Source organism: Ctenocephalides felis, unplaced genomic scaffold (assembly GCF_003426905.1).
Source record: "Ctenocephalides felis isolate EL2017-DRISC unplaced genomic scaffold, ASM342690v1 CF-g0.4_SCAFFOLD_01170, whole genome shotgun sequence".
NCBI classification, from domain to species: Eukaryota; Metazoa; Arthropoda; class Insecta; order Siphonaptera; family Pulicidae; genus Ctenocephalides; species Ctenocephalides felis.
Genome location: NW_020537324.1, coordinates 12846757 through 12866343, shown reverse-complemented (window position 1 = coordinate 12866343; position 19587 = coordinate 12846757). Strand labels below are relative to the sequence as shown.

Sequence of the window (19587 nt, the reverse complement as noted above, 5' to 3'; positions counted from 1 at the left end):
TTTTTATACAACCCTGTTTTTATTTGCAAATTCACCTGCAATGATCATTTTTTTTAGTCCTATATGTTTGTTGACCATTATAATGTAGTTATTTTACATATGTACATCAATTAAATTTATTAAATTTGAATTTTTCATCCTTCATCATTTTATTTTCTAGTTACTTCCAAATAGGTTCCATTCCAATTAGATCTGGTCACTTCAGTCCAGCTTTTTTCCACCAGCATGGGCTTCGAGCAGATATCATTACCTGAAAAAGGATCTGTGGAAGATAATTTAATGGGTTTGGTTTTAAAAAATCCAAATTTACGTCTACTGGTAAATAATAAAACTGTTATCCGGGCTGATCATGGGAGTCTTAAACAAAGTTAAAATATATCCGGGGAGGTATTTAAATATCCTTAAATCTGTTTATATAATGTGCATAAACAGCTGTACATTTTAGGAAGTGGCCATGAGCCAGCTATGTCTGGTTTTGTGGGAGCTGGTTTTTTTAACAGCATCTGTTTCTGGAGAAATATTTGCCGCTCCTTCAAGTTCTGATATTTTTCAAACTATACTCGAACTGGGTATTTAAACTACACAAGCCTTGTCCTAATTATTATTATTACAATTTTAATTATTGTATTTTTTTTTTTAGGAAAAGACCATGAGCCAGGAATATTAATTATCATTCTCAACTACACTGGAGATAGCCTAAATTTTGGATTAGCAATTGAGCGTGCCAGATCTTATAATATAAATGTAGAAATGTGTATTGTAAATGATGATTGTGCAATAAAAAATTATATACCTTCAGTTGGTCGCAGGGGTTTAGCAGGTGCAGTTTTAATAAATAAAATTGCATGTGCATTAAGCGATAAAGGATGGTGCTTAAAAGATATTTCTTCATTCATTAATTGCATATTAGCAGAAAAAAGAATTAAAAGCATTGGAATATCCATAAACAAAGATAATGTTGAACTTGGAAAAGGAGTACATGGAGAACCAGGCTCAATGTTTCTGAAATTAGACAGTGAGGATTATAGGAGCATGGTTAATAAAATGCTTAATACTTTATTCGAAGATCTTCCCAAATCTTCCAAGCACTTTTTTATTTTAATAAATAATCTTGGAGGTCATACGGCCACTGAAATGTGTACTATAAGGAATGAAGTCATACTTCAACTCAAAGATGAATACAGAGACTACTTTAATAATGGGGTTGTAAGAATTTATTGTGGAACTTATTTGACTAGTTTAAATGTAAAGGATTTTCTATAAGCATTCTATTAGGAGATGAATTGATTACAGAATGCATGGATCATTTGTGTGATACTGATGCATGGAGGCTTCTTATATTAATTTAGAGAACTATTTATATGATGACATATTTATTAAAAATAAATATTCTATTGAAATAGAAAATATTGAACCGACGGGTCCAAAATTAAGCTCCAATGGATCTAAGGTGGCAACTTCACTTGATGCTTTAAACGTGAATATTTATTTAAATCTTTTTACATGAACTTTTGATCTTTTTTTTGATACATTTCAGATGGTTCATCAAAGCTTATATTATTTTGTGAAGCCTTAGTATCATGTGAAAAACAATTGAATATTATAGATTCAGAAGCTGAGATGGTGATACAGGTATACAATATGAATACTCAATCATTAATTGTTTATCTACCAAAATATTAATTAAAGTCAATAACAGGGTCAACAATTGCTAGAGGTGCAGCTGAGATTTTAAAGCTTCTAGAAACTGAAGCACTAAATTTAAACTATCCTGAAATATTTCTGATTCAAATTAGCAAAATTGCTGAAAAGTTTATGGGTGGAACTTCAGGTGCTTTATACAGCATTTTCTTTCAAGCTGCTTCAATAGTATTCAAGTAAATGAAATTCTTTCACACTATTATATATATATATATATATATATATATATATATATATATACATATATATGCATATAAAATTAATTACCTTATAAAGAATCTACAAAATGTTTGAATAATTCTGCTTTTAGGCAATGTTTAGTAATTAACTTAGCTTCATGGACTACAGCGCTGAATAATGGAATCAAAAGCAAAGCCATCCAAATCATGGCCATTCAAAAGTTGGTGAAAGAACTATGTTAGATCCTCTGCATGCTGTCCTGAATGCTTTAAATAATTCCATCCCTCGTACAGAACCTGAGGTGCTTATTTAATGTTGAAAATTAGGATTATTAATTATTTTTTTAATGATATATTGTAATCAGTAATACTATGCATGTTTTAGTAAAGTTGTCCTCATAGCATACAATGATTTCAGTTCAGGGCTTTAGAACAAGCAACAGAAGCTGCTGAACAAGCTGCACTTTTAACAGTTAATATGCCACACAAGCCGGTAGAGCAGTTTATTCAAGAAAGTCTGTGAATACACAATATCCTGATGCTGGTGCTCATGCTGTTGGAATATGGATGAGAGCTTTATGTGAAGCTGTAAGAACTTTCACAATGTAATTAATAATTAATGTATCTATATTCATATTTTAGTTAACTTTATATACATCTAGAACTTGTATGTAATGATTATTGGATTTAAATAAATGATCAACTTTCATAATAGAAATGCCATAATCAATATGAAAAGAAAAAATACTAAAATTGAAAAATTAATCTTTACTGTAGAAAATTTAATACAAAATGGTTAGTAAAACATTAATAAAACAGTTATAAATAATTAAATAAGGAATAAAATATCATCAGCCAACATAACTTGATTTTCATTTGTCATAATATCAACAGCTTGTTTAATTTCACTCTTGGAATACTTCTCTGTTACTTCATTATTTACATGCTCCTCGACTTTAACCATTGACAAAGACTGTGTACGCTCCTTTCTGAATAATTGTTGCAGAATTGATTTGAATTGCTGCAATCTTGCAGAAGATAACTCAACATGGGGTTCACTGTCTGTTGAAATGGCAGCTGTATTTTGAGAAGTTGATGGGGCATCTGAAACTGGTCGAGACTGCCTTGTAGCTCTTCGTGTTAAGTCACCTTCATCAGGAGTATCTACCATTTCTTCATCAGATTCATATTCATAAGGATCATGGCCTTCTTCTCCTGGTGGTCTCCTCTGGTAACAGAAAAAAAATGCATTATCAATTTTAATATTTTTATATAATGATTGTTTTTATAATTATGTAATATAAATTGCTTCTTACCGAAACTCTGGTTCTTTTTGGTCTACTTTGACTTTGTGTTTGGCTTGAATCTGAATCTTCACCACTATCTCGTCTTCGCTTTTTCTTTTCTTTCTCCAAAACCTGTAAAATGCACAGAACCACGGTTATTTTTTGTATTACAAACAAATTATAGTAGAAAATTTGTGATATATTTAATTACCTTTTTGAAGTATGCATATTGCACAAGTTCAATTGCAGCTTGGGCATCAACTTCAGTAACTAATTTAGACAATCTAGCTTTTGCATGTGCTGTGGACAACCGAATTAATGTTTCTAATGTACGCACAGTAACTGGTTGTGTCTGAAAAATTATGAATTTAAATTTATTTACAAACAAATGAATGGTTTCTTATAAATCTGTTGGATGAGATACACACTCGTGCAACATCAACTGATTCCATACTATCTTGAGATCGTAGCTTAGAGTATTCATCAGAAATTAGTTCTGAAGCTTCTTCAGTTAGTTTTGGCTTCATACACTTTGCAATATGTATATATTTTCTCATAAATGCTACTGATAATATTTGATCTCCGTTCGGCTTCTCTGCTCTTTCCATGTAATAAAGCATCATATTTTTCATACATCGGAGTTTCCACCCCTGTAAATTATTATTTATTTGGTACAGTGATCTAAACAAATGGTAAAACAAAGATGTAACTTACTTGAGAAGGGTCATGATCTGGATCCTGAGTAGACAACATGTCGACAGAGGAACCCATTGGCAAAACAGAGCCATCTTGCTCTCCAGGATTTCTAGAAAATTTTATTTGAGATTTATATTTAAACTAAATTCATTATTAAGGTGTTAAATTGAACTTAAAGATACCTATATCTGTGCATTCTAACAACATGATCAGATATCATGTGATCAGTTTCTCAGCATCAGCAATATCTAGTAAAACAAACAGTATATCAAAACGAGACAACAGTGAATCTTGTAGGCCAATATTTTCCATGGGTGTTTTATATTGATCATACTGAATAACAACAAATTAGTAAACCAAATTTTAGTCAAAAAAAACATATAAATGATATTCAATTCAATCTTACTCGTCCATAAACAGGATTTGCAGCTGCAAGTACAGAACAACGAGCATTTAAGCTAGCATGTATTCCTGCTTTGGCAATTGTAACTTTTCCTTGTTCCATAACCTGCATAAAAATTATAAATAACATTTGTTTTGAATAGACATTGCATCTGTAAATTAACTCATGAACAAATGTGTCTTTTAGATTATCATTGTTATTAATAATTACCTCATGAATAGCTGTTCGATCAATATCACTCATTTTATCAAATTCATCAATACAGACAACTCCTCTATCAGCTAACACCATGGCACCAGCTTCAAGTCTTCTTTCACCAGTTTCTTGATCAGTGGTAACAGCCGCTGTTAGACCCACACCAGATGATCCTATATGAAATATAAGCATATTATGAAGATTACCAAGTCTAATTACTTTTTTTTTATTTTATATGTAATACAAATAAAATGTACCTCTTCCAGTAGTGGGAATTGCTCTAGGTGCTGTACACAAACATATCTTAACAATTGAGATTTAGCTACACTTGGATCTCCAATTAACAAAATATTAATATCCTGAAAATTATAAACACAATATAATTATAAAGTAAAACAATAACAATAAACAAAAACTTATATTTACCCTCTAAGCCTTGTTCCATTAGGCAGCAACTTTTCAACACCGCCAAGCAATAAACATAAAATGGCTTTTTTAACATAGTGGTGTCCATGTATACTTGGAGCCAAAGATTTAGATAATAATGCAAAAACATCTGTTTTACTTTTTGCAAGTTTTTTACACAGCGCAACATCTTCACGAGATATAGAAAGGTTCTGATCTTTGTTCAATTGTGATACATTATTGGCTATCAAAATTGTCCTAAAAATTAAAAAATCAATAAACAATATTATTTTAGTGTAGATAGCTTGGAAATTAAATATCTTCTAATTTTGTTTATTAAACTAAAAAGAGACAACACATAATAAATTGATAATAATGAATGTGAAAATTTATTTTCTTACCTAAATGTGCCAGAAGTATATCCTGCTTGCTTTCCTGGAAGACACCGGTAATTTCCTACAATCTGAACTCTATCTCCAGGTTTACACCGATCTACTAAGTCATCATCACAGACTACATCAACAGAACGTGGCAATTGACCTGCAGGAGCCTTCTCAGGCATTTCTTGAATTGTTAATGTTTGATGATCTTTATATACTGATAATCCATACTCTGTTTCTAACAAATTGCCATCTTCATCCTAAGGCAATTTAATACAAATATTCAGTCTTATTTCTAGTTAATATTATAATCAAAAATATATTTACAAATTAAATATTTATATGAAAAATGAAATCACCTTTGTAGGGTAAACAGAGCTTGATGGAAATGCATCAAATGATGTTAAATCTGTATATTTGCGCTCAATAACTTTTTTGGTTGCATCACAATAATGCACACTTCTAACTATTTTTGGCCTGATCAATGAAACTTTAGTAACAATTCCTTCCACACAAACAAGATTTCCAAGATATCTGCAGTCAAAAATATTGAACTCATTATTATAATTATTTTATACATAAGGTATTATATTCTATTCCATAATACACTTTTGGATTATTATCAAAATATTAATGTAATGATATATATATATATATATATATATATATATACATATATATAGTAAACATCATAATTTAAATAAACAAAGTGAAATAACTTACCTAGATGTTAAAGATCTAGGTGTAACATGTTTATTTCCAAAACTTCCTTCAAAGGCAATAAAAAAATCTTCATGTTCCTTTGCATATGTCGGATCAACAGATCCAATGTATTCTTTCAATGCTCTCTGGAAAGCCAATTGCTCCTCGAAGGCATTGTTCAACAATGAAGTAGCACGAACTGGATTCTTTCGTCTCAAATCATTTATATTTACTATTAGGCGAACTAATTTATCTGATATCAAATTTTTCACTTGTTGCATATAAATTCCTTGGTCTTCCTAAAATTGAGCAATAGAACAAAATAGTAAACAAGGGCATAACTGAATTATTGAATTTTCAGTACATACTTCATCATCGAGAAAATCCAAATATTCCCTTTGCAAATCACGCAATCTTTGATCAACATCTGCATTTTCCATTATAAACTAATTTCGAATAAACTTAATTATATTATATTAAACTTAACAAACAATAGCTCGTTTTCAACTGATCCAAGCACGTCAAATACTTTTGGCGGGAAAATTATATGTATTGCCAGATGGGATTTTTTTTACTTCTGGCCTAATGAAAGAAAAACGTTTTTTTAGTCCAAAACATTGGACAGTGGCAACATTGGGAAAAAATCCATTTCATATATGAATTTAAAGGCGGCATATATTTGTAAATAAAAGTAGAATATACGTTGTTAACATATAGAAAATCTATTTACTGTTTCGTAAACAATTTTGCAAAACAAATTAATATATTATGAGAACCAATTATTGCTACATACTTGTGCCTAAATACATATTCACAAATAATATTTCTATCTTAAAAATTAAATATAATACAGTTCAAATATTCTTGTGTGGAAAAACTCATTATGAATCATTAATATTTTATTTACATATTACATGTTTCATTTCTCAGTATCTTTGTCCTTGACACTAAGCTTTGTCTCTACAAATTGGGTTAATTTTTCAAGTGCATTGTCTGCGTTACAGTCTTTATTATCTGTTGAAGGCTTTTTTGCAGGAATATTAGGCAGTTTTGATTCATCATCTGCTATTGCATCAATACCAGGTAAATCCGCAGTTAAAATATCTTGAAAATGTGATAAATTCCTTTTCATAGAATATGCATCTTCTCCATCGGCATAGTACTTAGGTTCAATCTCAACTACTTCAAACTGTAGCGCATTTGTATATAAATTTAAAGCAGCTCTATTGCTTTTTCTGACATGGAGTGATACATAATTTGCCTAAAAATAAATGAAAACTTACATTGCAATAAAGTATTTTATAAATTTAAACCAAATAAAATAGGAGGGAAAAGAAAGAATATGATACTACTGATCGTAGTATCATATATTACCTGAAAACATTCTACCATAGCCATTGATGCTTGATTCATAAGTTTTTGGGCAAGACCTAATCTACGATGAGATCTTTTAACAGCTAGTGAAGTAATATGTCCATGTTTCTCTTCTCCTTCCTCTTCCATTTTAGCCAAAACGTATCCTATAATCATATTGTGAATACATAAGTATATATTATATAGTTTTGTAACTATTGTAATAATGATGAAAGATCAGGACAACTTACCCACAATTTTTCCTTTGCCGTCTTCTGCTACATAACTCAGCTGTGGCCAAGATAATCCATGGAAAAAATAATATTTCATTTGGTAATTTTCAGGTAAGCATAACAAATTGCAATGCTGCATGTTCATTAAATCTTCAGGCTTGGCGCAACGTATATTCATTTTGCTACAAATAAAAAATTATATTTATTAAAATCAATCATTAAAATGCTAAACAATGTAAAAAAGTAATATATTATTTAGAGATATTTAAAGATAAATTTAAAAGCATAATTTATTAAGCATATTGAAATACTACCATTTTATTCAATTTTATACAATCGATTGAATGAGAAAAAATTCTTAAATAATATATAAGTATGTAGATTTAAAATTGTTGCATGTGGCTTATAATATCTTTACCTGGATATTAGTTGAAAATTTATAAACCTATATATCAATCCCTGCGAACTTTCTTGATTTTATTTCGGCTATTTTTAAGATCTACTACTGTAGAAGATTCTGACATGCCACCAAGTAATTCGCGTACAAATCTGAACCTGGATAAAAAGAGCTTCCAAACTATGTACCAGCCTGAAAGAAATTATGCATTATTAAAAAATTTGACTAAAAATAATAAGTTTATTCAAAAAATTAGCTAAGCCTAACTTTGTGATTGGATTTTTAGGTTATGTTAATAAATTTAATTTATATTATGAATTTAAGTAAAATATAATAATATATGATACAAATAGAAACATCTAATACACTGAAAAGTTATTTAAAATTCTTAAAACGAAGCTTTTAAATTATAAAAACAATTTAAACGCATGTTTAAGATATTTTTTTAATCAAGCATGACACTTACCTGCGGATACTAATATTAACACTATTAAGACTGAAGATATTATGGATACGCAGGCAAGAAGAAAATCCTTCATAATTAAAATGTTAAATTATACCTAGGGCAAGCTTTTATAACAGGCTATCAACAAAAGTCAAATAACATTTTTGATGTAAGCAAATTTAAATTACGAATGTCATGGAGCAAAGTTTGACTGTATATCAAAAGCTACAGTGCATTTCTACTTGATAATTTTGCCAAATGCCTCTTGGCACTTGCATATGGGAAAATACTAATTATGAAAAATTAAATTATTTTATTTGCATTTGCAGAGTCATCAGGTTCATTCTAAATTGAGGAATTACCTAGCTCATGTCACAGACCATAATATTAATTATTATTAATATAATATAAATCAATATAATATAATATAAAATAATATAATATAATATAAATTATTATTATATTAATTAATATAGGTGAAAAATGTTTAAATTTATTTATTTATATGGCAATACTTATGGTTTGCACTATAATTATTAATACAGTTTTCCAATATTTTTATATATTTGAAATTAAATTATAAGCATGTGGGTAAACTGTAATCACACTGCAATGTAGTGTGATTGGTATCTAATGATTTATACATTTAATATATGTATAATTTAAATATTCATTACATAGATAAATAAAAGAAAAGCACATAATATCTTATAAAAAATATATTTTTAATAAGAGATTTGTTGTATTCGTCAAAATATTTAGGCAATTTATTTAAAATTTCATATTTAAAAATATACTATGAAATTCTATTAATAATTAGCCTCAATATAACTATGAACATAGAAAATCAATTTTGACTTAAATAGGTATTCTCGAAATAAGTAAAATATTTATTTTGTAGATTATACTTCTGGGGTACAACTATATTATATTATAGTGATTACATATAATTTAGGTCTATTTATACATACATATATATATATATATATATATATATTCATTTAATCTTCGTCACATTCATCTTCATCCATAAGATGACTTAGTTTCAATTCCTTTTTATTAGATTTTGTATGCGTTTGTTTCTGTAAGACTGTTTTCTTCTTTATAGATTGACCAACAACATATTCAGGCATAACTACTTTCATATTTTTGAATGATTTTGTGTCACTATCATTATCCATAGTATCTAATTTAACTTTTACTGAAGAATTGTATTTAGGACCTACGTCTCTTGAAATATTTTTCATATTGTTTTGATCACGTCTATCTTCTAATTCCTTTAAAAATGTAAAAGCTGCTGATGCATTACTAGATTCTGACATGTCAGTAGATGAAATGTTTTCTAAGCTATATTTGGTCCATTTGTGGGGGTTCTTGAGAAAATCAGGTCTGTTGTTTGGATGCAAACGCTTAGGTTTAGGTGCTTCAGGTCTTTTAAAAATACTTTCTTTTCCTCTAAATTTTTTTGTAGATACGCTTTTGTTTTGTAAATCTTGGGGTTCGTCACATATTGAATCAATTTGTGCTTGTTGTCGGTTTATATTCATATTTCTTTCTACTTCATTTAAGTGTTGAAAAAGTGCATTTTGTTTGCTGATAAAGTTGTTGTTTCCACCAACAACAGAAAACTGTCCTGGTGTGTATGTCATGTTGGATTTCTATTTCAAAGTATTATTATCTGTTAACACAATTTATTATTTAATACTTTTACTTGCATCGCCTTCGATTAAAATTTAGTTTGAAATTCTATTCTAGTCTAGCTGTCAGTTGTATTGTGTTGGTAGCGCAACATGTGTGAACAATGTCATGGAAGAAGTAATTAGATATGGCCGATAACTGTTAATTTGAAAATGTGTTGAATTAAATAAAATATTTTGTAAAAATAATATATTAGATACACACATTAAAAAGCTGTTAAAAACTCTTTACAAATCAGTTTGCAAGGAAGAAAAAGGAAAGTATTTGTTTAATTATATTTGTATACGTAGCCCTATCGAGGCACAATGCGCTCCAGGAGTATTTATACTATCATTGATAAACAAATTATAGTTTATATTATATATTATAATAAGTGTAAATTTACAAAAATGAGTGTACAAATACAGTATTACGTGTGAATCTACTATAACGTGTTTAAATATATTACAATTAGAATAAATCTACTAACACATACTAAGAGGGCGTCCATTAATCACGTGAGGTTTACCACGTGATTAATGTATTAATTTATTAACTGATTTTTTTTAAATCAATTATTTAAAAAAATACCACGTATTGTCAAGGGGGAAGGAAAGTCCAAAAATCCTTAAAAAGTCGCTCACGTGATTAATGGGCGCCCTTTAATAAGTGTAAATCTACGAAAATGAGTGTAAACTTAATAGAGTAAAATCTGCGAAAATGAGCATAAATCTACTAAAATGAGCTTAAATATACTATACAGAGTGTATTTCTACTACATTAAGAGTAAATCTACGAGAACGATTGTAAATCTACTTTACTGAGTTATAAAATATATGTACTATACAATACGATCTGTGTAAATCTACCATAAGGATCGTAAACTCACGTGTGTGAGTGTAAATTTACTTAAAAAGTAAAAAGAATGTACTACAATTAGTGTAAAAATACTACAATAAATGTAAACTGAGTGTGAATTTACTATAATGAAAATTACTACAATGATTGTACATCACGTGTATCGTGTATAAGGGTTAATTTACTGGAATGTAAACGCTCATTACTAGAATTTAAATTTACTAACATGTTGATAAATAGTATAAATTTAAGTTGACATCTAACATACTACTGAATCAAAAACCAAAAACAAAAATAAACAAATTTTTACAAAAATTTTTAGTGACGTGTCTGATAGGCTTTATTAAAAATGCAAAATAATCGTTAATTAAATGGCTCGAGGTCGAGTTTTAATGAAGATATGAAGATCACACCAGCAGACAACAACAAATCAAATAAAGCATCAAAATGTGCAAAAAAGTGACGAATTGTTCAAAGAACGTAAATCGAGATAGTACGTTGGAAACAAAGAATAATTCAGTTCTTCCAAAAACTAGAAAACCTCTGAATTCCCAAATTTTAAATACTCAAACCCAAACGGATTTCAGTTCGCAAGATAGCATTCAGGAAAATGCTGGTGAGTTTATATCTCTTGAAGGAGTTCCATGCGTCGAGTTTCGGCAATACGATAATAATTTAATTCAAAATAATGACTTATATCCACATACAGAAGATGAGAAAATCGATCCAAACGACATTTATATAAACGGATTAAAAGAATCATATTCCGAATGCTCCATCGAATTTGATAAACTTTCAAGTGACGCAAGTGACCATCAGTTCGATTACGATTACCAACATCCTACAGAACACTATATAAGAGCATACGATCTCAGAAATTCTCCATGTAATAATTTTGATCTTCGTACAATTGACGAAGCTATTAGAAGAAACACAATAAATTTACGAGCTATAGAAAAGGATAATGAATTATACGATTTACTAGAACAGGCAAGTAAAATCCACTAAGAAGTGAAAAATGTCCTAGAACAGTTGAAAAGGAAAATGTACCAGCAAAGAAAACAAACCCAACCAAAACAAAATTAAATCAAGCGATTCCTAGACCAAAAACACCCATATCTTCTCCAAAATTAACTGGTAAACCTTCCATGATACCAAAATTTGAAGTTAAAACTTACGTATCAAGCGTTTCGTACGAAAATGTAACAGAAATTAAAAAACAGCATAAGCATAAGAACAATATCCCAACAACAAAAACTCTTAATAGCAATAAAAATTTCAACAAAACCCGTACTAGAGAAGCAGATGATCATAGAAGGAAGAAGTAAGTTTTTAATCAGTTTCTTAATGTTTTTGTAGATATAAGTTGAAATGTAGTTTGCTCGAATACTTTCTTTTAAAAACTAACTTACTTTTATCCTTCATTTCAAATTAATGATGTGAGAGTGTAATTTTTTAATTTTTTTTATTTATATGTTATTTATTTTATAGACAAGAACACGAGCGTCTTATGCAAGAAATTAAAATCCGACAAGAAGAAAAGCGCCGAATTTCGGAAGAAATTCAACGAAAAATGGAACAAAAACAGTTATTGGAGAAGAAAATGGAAACAAAACGCATTAGTGTCCAAACAAAAGATATAAAACGAAATGTAAAGGTTACAAAGTCCTCAATATTTTAATTGACATTCTTCCAAGGATTTTATCTCAACAATAATATAAAATAAATTATAGACTCGATCTGATCAGCTACGAACAATTCCGGCAAGTGGCGACTGCAGAGAGAAACGCAGTGTATCGGTATGTCAACGACTTAAAAAATCTGTGATGTTAGTAGCCGTTGAAAAAGCCACAAGCATACAAAGTTTCTCAGCAGGAAGCGATGTCCAAACACAAACTGATATAGCTCTTCCAACTAGATACAAAAATTCCAATATCAGCAGTCAACTTAATCTAACTAGTAACAATAATATCAATAACATCGAAGAGTCCGAACCATATTCTTTGCACGGGGAGTTCTTTACAGTTGTGCAGAACTGCGATGGCACCTACAGCATGGGCGATCAAGGTCTTTCTCTAAGTGACAACCGAGTATCCAAATTTCTTCAATCTTATAGACCATCAGAAGCTTTAGCAATAACATCACACTCGGAGTCTCAAAACATGTCTGATATTTTCAACATGGCATCTTTTGACTTGAACCAAGAATTAAGTGCAAAACCAAATGTAGTTACAAACAATACCCAATCTATGCCTGTTTTGAAACCAATTGAAGGTAAACCAAGGTTTGTTGACAGAGCTGATAGTAAAGTTTCTGAATTCACGGCAAATACTAATAATTATTCCAGTTCCAATGGAATTATTAATAAGAGAATTAACGAACTAAAGAATTCAGATTCGTGCCCTGGCCGCAAAAAGACTCTCTGTGAAGTAACATTTCAAAAAGAAACTGAAAAATGCATTATGAACACTTGTATGGATAGCAAAAGCAACAGAAAGTTGTTGGAGGAATTTGATAAGTGGAGTGATGCATCAAGTGAGTATAATAGATAGTCTTTTCCAACATAGATAAAATACAACGAAAACGATCTATAATAGCTTTTTGAAGATTTGATTTCTAAAACCATGAATATGTTTTATGTTCTCAAAGAATATTACTTTTATATATGTAACAACCACCAAATATATCAAATGTGTCTATAATTTGCTTTACATATTAATGGCTCAACATTTACTCGGAGCTGATTATATTTCAATGATAGCCAGCAAAGTCAATGAATCTCTAATAGTAGAATACCTACATTTTTGTCTGTTGTTCAATTTGCCTGAAGTGTTTAATAAACCTTTCCAATACTAAGATTAATGTTACATTAGATTTAACAAATAATAATGAGCAATTTATTAATTAACTAATAAAAGTCAATTATTCCACTCCACAGCAACTCAAACCACAAAGAACTTCCAAAGAATTCAAAATGCAATGCAACCTATTCGTGAATTATCAAAATTTGGCAACGAATTTAACACCTTGGATATATTCTCTGAATCCAAAAGCATGCAGTCATCCATTTTAAAAAAGCGTCCTATGAAAGTTAACAAGTGAAAATCAAGAAAGTCTCAAAAGTCAAATCTAGCTTAAAGAAACAAGATGTTTTCCAAAACCGGACAAAACAAATAATGGCAGGGAAAGATTTTAATATTCAAAATGATTCTCCACTATGTAAAAGCAAAAAGAAATATGGGACTACAAGAGTGAAGTTAAACAAAAAATATGTCATGGACTTGGGAGGATATTGGAGCCGAGCTTGTTCGCACTTTCAAAAATGCAGTCGCATGTCGGATTTGCGGCATACAATTTTATTCGCAATTTATGCGTTTGCTTTTGCAGTCGTTTTTGGGGCTTTGCGTGTGCCTCCACCTAAATGTATTCCAAATGTTTACTGATCAATTTTCATATGCAGCAGTAATGTTTTATATCATTGTATTGGACTTTTATATAGTTTTTACCGTATTATTAAAATAGTTGAAAAATATACATGTGTATATACATATACGACTTTTAATTCACCACCATCATGAAATAAAATAACAATCAAAGTTACACAACTATGTTAATATTTTACGTTGCTAAAATCTAAAATCGTTACTTTTAAATTCGATTTTTTTGAAGGCCCTAAGAAAAAGTTAATGTTTTTGCAAGAAAATCCGATTTTACGTTTTCTTGAAGTTTTAAGTCATTCGTAATCATTTGAGGCCAACATTGGTAAAAAAGTTGTGCGTGTGCGCGTGTGTGTTTGTGAGCCAAAATTGGTCTTTACGTCGTCGTTTTCTCAAAAACGGCTGAACCGATTTCTAAAATTTAATAAAAACCATTCGATGTGTTCAATAAGCACTCGGTTTGACCAAGCCTTTTCTTGATAATTAGCAGACAAATGCGAAATTATTCATTCATATTTTAGCCAAAAATTCTAATCCGATTACTGACATCTAGTTTTTATTTATTATATTATATAAACATATTTTTTGTCAAAATTTATATTTTCAATACAACTAATATAATATTAATTTTATTATTTCGATAAAATAAATAATCATAGCAGTTGTTATTTTAGTAAAATGATTATTTTGACATTGAAAACATAGTGATCCATGTCATAAATTTTATTTTTTTGTTTATGTAATAAAAGGGAAACAATATCTATTTTTTCTAAATTCAGCAAGTAATTTTTTAAAACCAGGAAACTGACAAAATTCTTAGTGATGTTTATTAAAAGAAACAATGAAGAATTGTACATCACATAAGCACTCCCGAAAATGCTGTCTCCGATACCGAACTGTGGAAGATGTATCAAGCGAGGAGGATTTACCCATGTATGCTTGAACAAAGTTCTAATTACTATTTTAATATGAATTTAGAATTATATTTAGTATTGTTTATAATTAGATGCAGATCGGAGACCGTAACTAAAAGAGGAGTTACTACCAATGCTTGCTGCAAAAGGCATAGAAAACTTGCAGCTCATGGAATAGTCATGCCGGTAACAGACTTTGTTTACATTATTCGTATTAGACCTAACATTATTATTAAATAGAAATATTATTAACTTTTCATAGGGTAAGTTATAGTAATCGCAAAGAATCGAAAATAAAAATGTGTATATTTAGAAACGTAAAGATTTCAATGGTTTCTGAACAATTTGGCATACCTTAGGATTGAGCGACAAATAATCGTCGACAATTTCTTTAACAGATTAATAAATTTGAATAATTAAAAAAAATCTATTCGTATTGGAGACATAGCTGATTAGTTTTTAGCAAAAGCAGGTCCAGCCGTTTCGAAAATAAGGGGCAAAACGTACCAAAAATGGTAATTAAGTTTTTGAGATGACAGAGATATGAATATGATTTAAATAACATTTTATTTGTATTGGCTAAATAAAGAACTTGTTAAATCTTTGGGACAACAGGTTTAGCGGTTTCGGAGATATAATAAAAAAAGTAGAAAAAAAGCCTCTTGGTGTTAAAAATGATCATCAGACATATGCAGAATAAATTATTTTTAATAATAAGTAGAAATTTTGTTTACATTTCCATGGGTATCCGATTGCTTTAAAATAAGTTCAGAATTTAAAATAACAAATTTCAAATTTTTCGAAAGTCAATTTATTTCAAAAATATGAAAATTAAATAAAAATTAATTAAAAATCGATTTTTTTGGTTTTCAAAATGTTATAAAGAATTTAATTTTTGGTACGGGATGTTCCAGCAATTTGCCTTAAAGCACGATGCCATGCACCACTAGTTTGTATTCAAGTTTTATAAGCTACAGACTCTATATTGAACAATGAAAATGTTCGAATCTCTTATACCTGCAGTCTGCAGTATAAGTTACCAGTTTCAAGTAGCACAACTAGTGTATCCGCCTAAAAAAAGGTGATTTTTGGGAATTTGTATTAAAAAAACTACTTGATCAATCATTTCAAAATTTCAGGAATATATTTATACATGTTTTAAGATACATAGTAAAATGTTTGAAGAAAAAAATTAATATTTTTTAAGTTATCGTCGATCTCCAACGGCGCGACAAAAAAAGGTCCTTCACTGCAGCAGTGATTACGGCCTTCTACGTGTATGAAATTTAAAAAAAGAATTTTCGTTAAACTAGATAATATTGTCTGTAAAATGAACTACGATAAAGAAAAAAAATCAAAAATTGACAAAATTGCGGCGTTTTTAGAGAAAAGTCGAATTTTACCCAAAATTTTGGTCGTTTTTGGACTGCCAAAATTCGATTTTTGATGCGATCAAAAAATCGATAGTTCATTTTACGGAGAACTATATATAGAACATGTAAAAAAATTTGATAGTTATCGGATCGTTTGTTTTTGAGTAATTGCTGCAGCAAATTCGGAAAATGCTGTTTCGAGAAAACGCGTTTAAAGATTAAATTATGTAATACTATATACTATATATATACTCTTTAAATGGCTGTAACTCAAAAACTATTTAAGATAACGATTTAAATTTAAATTTTGGTATTTTATTTTGAAGGTATAACCTATCGAAATATGGAACTTCGAATTTTTGAAAATTTCACCCTAGTTGTGCCCCTTAAGTTAATAGTTTTTATAAAGAAGTAAAGATAAACAGAATAATTAAGAATCTTGCCCACAACTGAACTGACTGAACTTTGATAGCCACTAAAATTATTTGTTTGTCTCGTGTACAGTTTCAAAATATTTTCGCAAAGCAAACTTTTACTGTGCACTAATTCCAGAAACTGATGAGAAATCTTAAATCGCTGCAGGGTTCTCGCAAATGCCAGCGTGGTTCTCCTCCCCCGAAAAAGCGGAAAGTTGATGTCGCCGAGAAGTGCCAATCATGCAACGATCTCAGTGAAAGTTCATCTGCCAGTTCAATAGAGACTGTCAGTGCTAAGAACAAGCGCCCTCGTCGGGCCCAGACCAAGAGACCGGCACGCAAGGCGAAGTCAAGGGCGCAAAGCACTCGCCGGGCTAAATCGAGGAAACGGTCAGTTCCCGCAAAACGCGGAAAAAGTGTCCGTCCGAACGCGCGCAGCGCGAACACTAAAGAAAAGCCAAACAGGAGACGCGAAAAATGCCCGAAATGTGGATGCTATCACGATTAATTTCCATATTATTTACTCGAAATATTTTTTGTGTGTAACGTTCTTGTAATTGCCATACCCGACATTTATGTTAATTAACAAAGAACTGTGTTCGCTTCTATTCAACATAAATAAAAATACAAGATACAAAAGCATTTTTTTTGAATTTCTTCTGAAAATTTTGTTCAAAGATCATACTAGATACGGACAAATAATAAATTATTTATTAATTATTATTTACCTATTAATTCGTGTAATCGCAATATAATTACATTGTATCTTTATACAATATCACAAATATAATTTACTTGCCACTAGCAAAAATCAATCTATATCTCTTCCCGCAGGGAAAGAAGCGGCGATGATACAAACATTTCACCCTGTAATAAGACATATTTAAAAAGCATTCTGCGTGAAAGAGGTTCCGGAGTCTTAAACAAAGAAATTTTAGACGAGTTTGAAGATTTTGAGGAAGCCATAAGCTGTAGTTGTAAAGTGTGTAGGAAATACTTAAAATTATATATGAAATTGTTTTTAGAAGCAAATTAAAAAATATAATTCCAGTTCGTTGTTTAAATTTTTTCTATCATAATAGTAAATAAATATAAAAACCATTCGGTTTTTACTGTTTTATATTAATGCAATTGCTTTGATTCACTTACACATTCAATAATTTAACAAAACAAAAAAGCTCTCTTCGTCAAAACTCATCACTTCCACATGTTTCTTCTGAAGATACTTGCTCGCACTTTATTTCACCTTGCAAACGTCGAATTTCCAACTTTTGTTGACTTCTATAAAAAAATGATCATTCTTTTAAATTATATATATTCTCTTTCAATATATATATATATATATATATATATATATATATATATATATATATATATAAAAATGGAGCTCTCTTTCAAATGTGCGAATAAAACTCAAAAACGGCTGAATCGATTGGGCCAGTCTTAGTCTTGAAAAATTCGTGCTAATCCAGAGAATGTCCAAAAGGTAAGAAATTATTTCAAATCCGCGTAGAAACTTTACATTTTGAATTTGAAAATTTTTGTAGAAGCGTAATTTAAATAGAACAATGGACGGTGGAAATTTCTTGAAATGTCAAACGCTTTTGACAGATGATGTTCAATTACGTTTAATAGGATGTTTTACGCGAATATTATTTTTTTGTGATAAATTTGTAGTAAGTAGTTTTGTTTGTAGTTTTATTTATATACAAAAACGTTAGTAAACGGGCCCCAAGTGTTACTAGAGACTCAAAATATAAACTTTTTTGATATGTTAATATGAAAATGCATTTTTGGCATATTTTTCTCAAACACGGTGCTCTGAAAGATCTTATTTGTATAATTATATGCTCATTGGTATTTATAAAACATTTTCTAGGTTATATTATTTTTTATTTGTTATTTAAATTCAGAACCTAAATTTGGTATCGATCAAATGGACCTTTTGTCGAATAACATTCAGGTCCCGGGGTTAAAAAGGCCAACCACCGATTTGTCAAAAATCAGTAAAGTTAAGCATTGTTTAACAACAATATTTGAAAGTAGAGGAGAAAAGATGTATAGCCAGCTACCAGCTTGATTTGAAAACGGTAATCTTTGAAATGGGGGAGATAAACGGTAATCTTTGAGAATCCATAATAAAAGTATTTTCTTCCGTTGGTAGTTTTTAAGCATTAGTTAAAAATGTAATTATTTTGTAAAATACCTTTGAAACTATAATAAGGTTTTAAATCTTTTTGCCACCTGCCCGTTTCAAGTTACCCCGCCTACAGGGTGAAAAGGTCTAGATAACAAATTTTTGAAAGACGGCAAAAAAGCACATTTCTACAATGATGAAGTAGAAGGCAGTTTATTGAACTCAGATAATTGTTCGTTTGATATGTGTTATTTGCTGTGATATAATTGTTATGGTTTTCACAATATAGTTTACATTTGCTCAAAGTCAAATTGGACCTTTGTGCCTCGCCCTGCTCTACATATATACTTTATATTATTTTACTTTTTTTCACCGAATGTTACTTGAAACTTTTCAAAAA

The 19587-nt window shown here is 29.7% G+C and overlaps 3 protein-coding genes across 3 annotated transcripts in view; all 3 read right to left on the bottom strand.

Annotated features, from left to right (window-relative positions):
- LOC113365747 (DNA replication licensing factor Mcm3-like) overlaps positions 1-6438 on the bottom strand; it is a 14058-nt gene extending 7620 nt beyond the window's left edge. Inside the window, 15 exon segments of the mRNA XM_026607281.1 lie at positions 3381-3518; positions 3595-3759; positions 3761-3816; positions 3877-3971; positions 4045-4088; positions 4091-4195; positions 4269-4370; positions 4476-4633; positions 4718-4753; positions 4756-4819; positions 4877-5123; positions 5267-5505; positions 5605-5779; positions 5969-6246; positions 6316-6438. Of these exon segments, the coding sequence (XP_026463066.1) occupies positions 3381-3518; positions 3595-3759; positions 3761-3816; positions 3877-3971; positions 4045-4088; positions 4091-4195; positions 4269-4370; positions 4476-4633; positions 4718-4753; positions 4756-4819; positions 4877-5123; positions 5267-5505; positions 5605-5779; positions 5969-6246; positions 6316-6387 (1974 nt within the window). The 5' untranslated portion in view covers positions 6388-6438.
- A 378-nt stretch (positions 6439-6816) lies between these two features.
- Positions 6817-8243, bottom strand: LOC113365704 (N-alpha-acetyltransferase daf-31-like). The gene is made up of 5 exons (XM_026607225.1): positions 8198-8243; positions 7952-8122; positions 7552-7715; positions 7322-7467; positions 6817-7208 (listed from the first exon to the last, which is right to left on the bottom strand). Exons 3-5 carry the CDS (start codon positions 7709-7711, stop codon positions 6867-6869), a joined length of 648 nt encoding a protein of 215 aa, XP_026463010.1. The 5' UTR covers positions 7712-7715; positions 7952-8122; positions 8198-8243; the 3' UTR covers positions 6817-6866.
- A 1057-nt stretch (positions 8244-9300) lies between these two features.
- Positions 9301-19587, bottom strand: part of LOC113368290 (protein TSSC4-like) — a 37165-nt gene continuing 26878 nt past the window's right edge. The window contains exon 2 of the mRNA XM_026609837.1: positions 9301-9959. Within this exon, the coding sequence (XP_026465622.1) occupies positions 9377-9922 (546 nt within the window). The 5' untranslated portion in view covers positions 9923-9959 and the 3' untranslated portion in view covers positions 9301-9376. The remainder of the gene's footprint in view (positions 9960-19587) is intronic.